This window comes from Amphibalanus amphitrite, unplaced genomic scaffold (genome assembly GCF_019059575.1).
Source record: "Amphibalanus amphitrite isolate SeventyFive unplaced genomic scaffold, NRLGWU_Aamphi_draft 001781F_arrow, whole genome shotgun sequence".
Classification (NCBI taxonomy): Eukaryota; Metazoa; Arthropoda; class Thecostraca; order Balanomorpha; family Balanidae; genus Amphibalanus; species Amphibalanus amphitrite.
The window spans coordinates 1-3,589 of record NW_024883274.1 but is presented as its reverse complement, the minus strand read 5'-3'; the positions used below and the strand labels follow the sequence as shown (position 1 = coordinate 3,589).

The 3,589-nt window shown below is 49.7% G+C and overlaps 1 protein-coding gene across 1 annotated transcript; it reads left to right on the top strand.

Moving 5' to 3' along the window:
- The first annotated feature begins 206 nt into the window (after window positions 1–206).
- LOC122375134 (NAD(P)H pyrophosphatase NUDT13, mitochondrial-like) lies at window positions 207–3,417 on the top strand. The gene is made up of 6 exons (XM_043354344.1): window positions 207–396; window positions 523–638; window positions 990–1,200; window positions 1,893–1,982; window positions 2,527–2,678; window positions 3,273–3,417. The coding sequence occupies exons 1-6, from the start codon at window positions 257–259 to the stop codon at window positions 3,383–3,385; spliced, it is 822 nt and encodes a 273-aa protein (XP_043210279.1). The 5' UTR covers window positions 207–256; the 3' UTR covers window positions 3,386–3,417.
- The last annotated feature ends 172 nt before the right edge of the window (window positions 3,418–3,589 follow it).

The following is a 3,589-nucleotide window of genomic DNA, read 5'->3' as shown; positions in this document are numbered from 1 at the left end:
TAATAAAAGCTGTGGAAAGGAGAAGAAACTATGATTCAACTAAGGATTCAACATAGCCTTGGATTCAACAGTAATTTTCCGGTGGTCTTTAAAGTATTGTTTTTTGGTTGACATTTATCCTGAGGACCTTCTTTACAAGTCAGAAGTTTTTTTTGTATCAGTATTGCTTAGCATTTTCTCTTTTAATTGAGACATGGTTTCCATTTTTCAGAGTGCTGACTTTGCATCTTTATGCTGAAACAGGAAGGACATCATCATGATATCTTGCAAGGCTCTCCTACCAGCATATGGGATAATCAGCAGCTTCCAGGTGCTTTTACGACACAGGTCCATGTCAACATTGAGTTACGTGCAGAGAATCAAACTTCTGCAGGCCTTGAAGGAGGATGATGACAAGTAAGCTATTGAATGCTTTCAGATGTTATTTTTTAGACTTCATTTTGTACAGTTTGATGCATACCTTTTGATATTTACAATTTTTCATAATTCACACAAGTGGATAATATAAATTGCTGTTTTCAGAATTGTCAAAGTCCGAGAATCTGGCAGAGTGCTGCCATTTGTGGCCAAGAAGCCCCTGATTTCTATGCCTGAAATGGGACAGACTGCACAGACACTCAGGTGGATCAGTTTTTCAGGTGAGGCTGCTACCATGTTCCCTTTTGTCAGGCATATGACATGCTTGCTCTGACAGAGACTGGAAAGATGATGATTGGCTGCATTGTAAGGGGAAGGGCATGGCTCCAGTCCAGTTCACTTGGTTGGTTTGTTGGTTTTGTAAATGTTTATTCAAGCAAGGACTGTGGTGACTACTGACTGTGATGGTTATTTTTTGGTTGAATACTTTTTGGTTTTGTCCTTTGATTTAGTAAATTAAAACAGATTCATTTCTCTATTGATTTTAGCATTTAACAATTATGGTGTTAGCACAACAGTGACATTTCTGACAGCCATAATTACATTCCTTCCACACTTTTGCCCGATTTCAGACCTGCAGCGTCTCTACCCATCTGAGGACCTGGCCAGCCGCTCCATCCTTCTCAATGTGGCCGACACGGGCCAGGCGTGTTTCACGGCCGACCTGCCAGGCGGCGCTGGTGTCGCGGCCGCGGCTCAGGCCGCGCTCGGTGGGAAGTTTGTCGACCCGCGAGCGGCGCTGTTTCTCTGCTGCCCTGGGAGGAGGCCTGCACAATGTCGCACGTGAGTAGCCCCGGGAGGTATCGCTCGGGGCTGTTCCCCGGGCTTGAGGTAGTTACGACTGTTACGAGTCTATTCATGCACCGTTCCGTGCTTCTATCCTCAGGAAACAGAAATCCTTCTCCTCCACGCCGCAACCCCCCTCCGGGCTGGACAGCAACTTTATCTCATGCGGGCTGCTCCCTTGGAGCGGCACCGCTGCTCCCGAGGGAGCGCACCCCGTAGCCGGGTGCAGTGAGTGCCTTGGGGCTGGGTGGCCTGTCCTCTGGACGGGCTCAGCCCCGGCGACTCACTAGGGTGCCTGCCCAACCAATGTCTCCCCCTATATCCTATCATCCTCCCGGCTCTGAAATGGTCTCATTGGACCGAAAGGGCCAAACCCAACAAAACAAACAAACAAACGAGTCTATTACACCTATTACAGACTTTGGTAAACTGTGTGGTAAACAATGTTTTTGCTCAGTTTTTTGTTACATGCCGTATGTGAAAGCCAATGTCGTGCGCGAATTATCCACCATGCGATGGCTACTTCCGGTGCTTGATGTATTTGTTATGCTCTGTGCTTATATTATCTGTCTGAAATTATTTCGTCGGTACCGTTTTTACTGGTTACCACTTGGTTGGTGTCGCTGTGACCAGGTTTATCAAATAGTTATTCCCGTGATAACCCTCCCTCGCGCCGCTCTCTCCCTCAGGCGTTTTCGATGCTGCACTGGCGCGACACGATCAACTTCTGTCCGGGCTGTGGAGCCGCTGCGCTCCCGTCCGGCCGGACACGCCAAAAAGTCAGTGAACATCCTCCCCCTACCGCCGGTAGGTGGAAAATGGGAGACGGATGATGGCCGGGATTCCCAGAGAATAGTGCTGGTTGCGCCGGACGTATCGAAGGACAAGCCCGAGCTCAAATTACTCGTAACTTTTTCATTTATATTTTTTCGCTTGTTTGTGTTTTATGCCAAGATTTTACAGATTGTTCAGGGTTCCTAAAGATCAGGAGTCAGTACTGTTTTTGACGCGCCATTAGGCCGTGGGATGAACATATTTTATGTCACACAGTGGATATCAAATATGTAGTCTCCACTGCTGCTTTTGTTATCAAAGGTCTCTTACATTATTCCCTCTATTCCTTCAATTATATCACACCGTTCTGTGTCCCCGGCTGTCGTATGAAGCCTATGCAGCACCCTATGAAATAACGTCCTCGTGTCGCCATCTGTACATTGTGTGAGGCCGTGCAGTTATACCCAGTGACGTTTCCACATGTGTTTCCAACTGTTCATCATGTTGAGCCGTACTGTACCCACTGACGTTTCACCCCTATATCCCTAGCTGTCCGTCGTGTGAGACCGTCCAGTACCCGATGACGTCACCGGTCGGTATCACGATGATCACGGACGCCGCCCAGACGCGCGCACTGCTGGTCCGTCAGGGCCGACACCCGCCCGGCATGTACAGCTGCGTGGCCGGGTTCCTCGAGCCAGGTGAGGACGGAAAGGGAACCAATGGGAACCAGGGGAGTATCGGGGTTCTGCCGAGCATTTACAGCTGCGTGGCAGGGTTCCTCGAGCTAAGCTAGATGAAGGAATGGGAACAACAGGAACCATAGGAATCTGGTGAAAAATACCTGAAACGGCTGAAACCAAGTGTTTTTGGACATGGAATTGGATTGGATGGGTTCGAAACATTTCGGGCACCAGGCGGGAAAATGGGTCTTCGCCGGGAATTAGGTGGGAAATTGACGAAGTTTTACCGCATGCCCAACATCTGGCGACGGAGAGATAACGGTGGCTCGTGAGCCTCAGCCAGAACGCTGCTTGTTGGCGAAGTACGGAATGCACCCGTAGCAACGCGAAGTGAGGCATGGTGAATGGTGTCAAGCATTTTCTTACGCGACTCGCTGGCGCTGTCATAAATGAAACTTGCGTAGTCGAGCTTTGAACGTACCAGAGAGCGGTAAAGTAAAAGCAAGGTTCGTCGGTCAGCTCCATACGACGTACGTGATACACATTTTAAAATATTTAGAGTTTTAAAACATCTCTCACGAAGACAATGACTGTCTGTTCTCTATGCCTCAGGTGAAACGATCGAGTCGTGTATCCGCCGCGAGGTGGCAGAGGAGGTCGGTATTGACCTGGACGAGGTCGGCTACATGGGTCTCAGCACTGGCCCTTCAACGGCGGTCAGCTGATGGTGGGCTGCTACGGACGGACCCAACAGACGGAGGTGAGAGAGGGAGGAGGAGAGAGGGGAGAGGGGAGAAGAGGGAGAGATGGCGAGAGAGAGAGGGAGAGATGGGAAGGGGGGAGGGAGAGATGGCTAGAGAGAGAGATATGGGGAGGGGGAGGGGAGAGGGAGAGAAGAGAGAGGGAGAGAGAGAGAGAGAGAGAGAGAG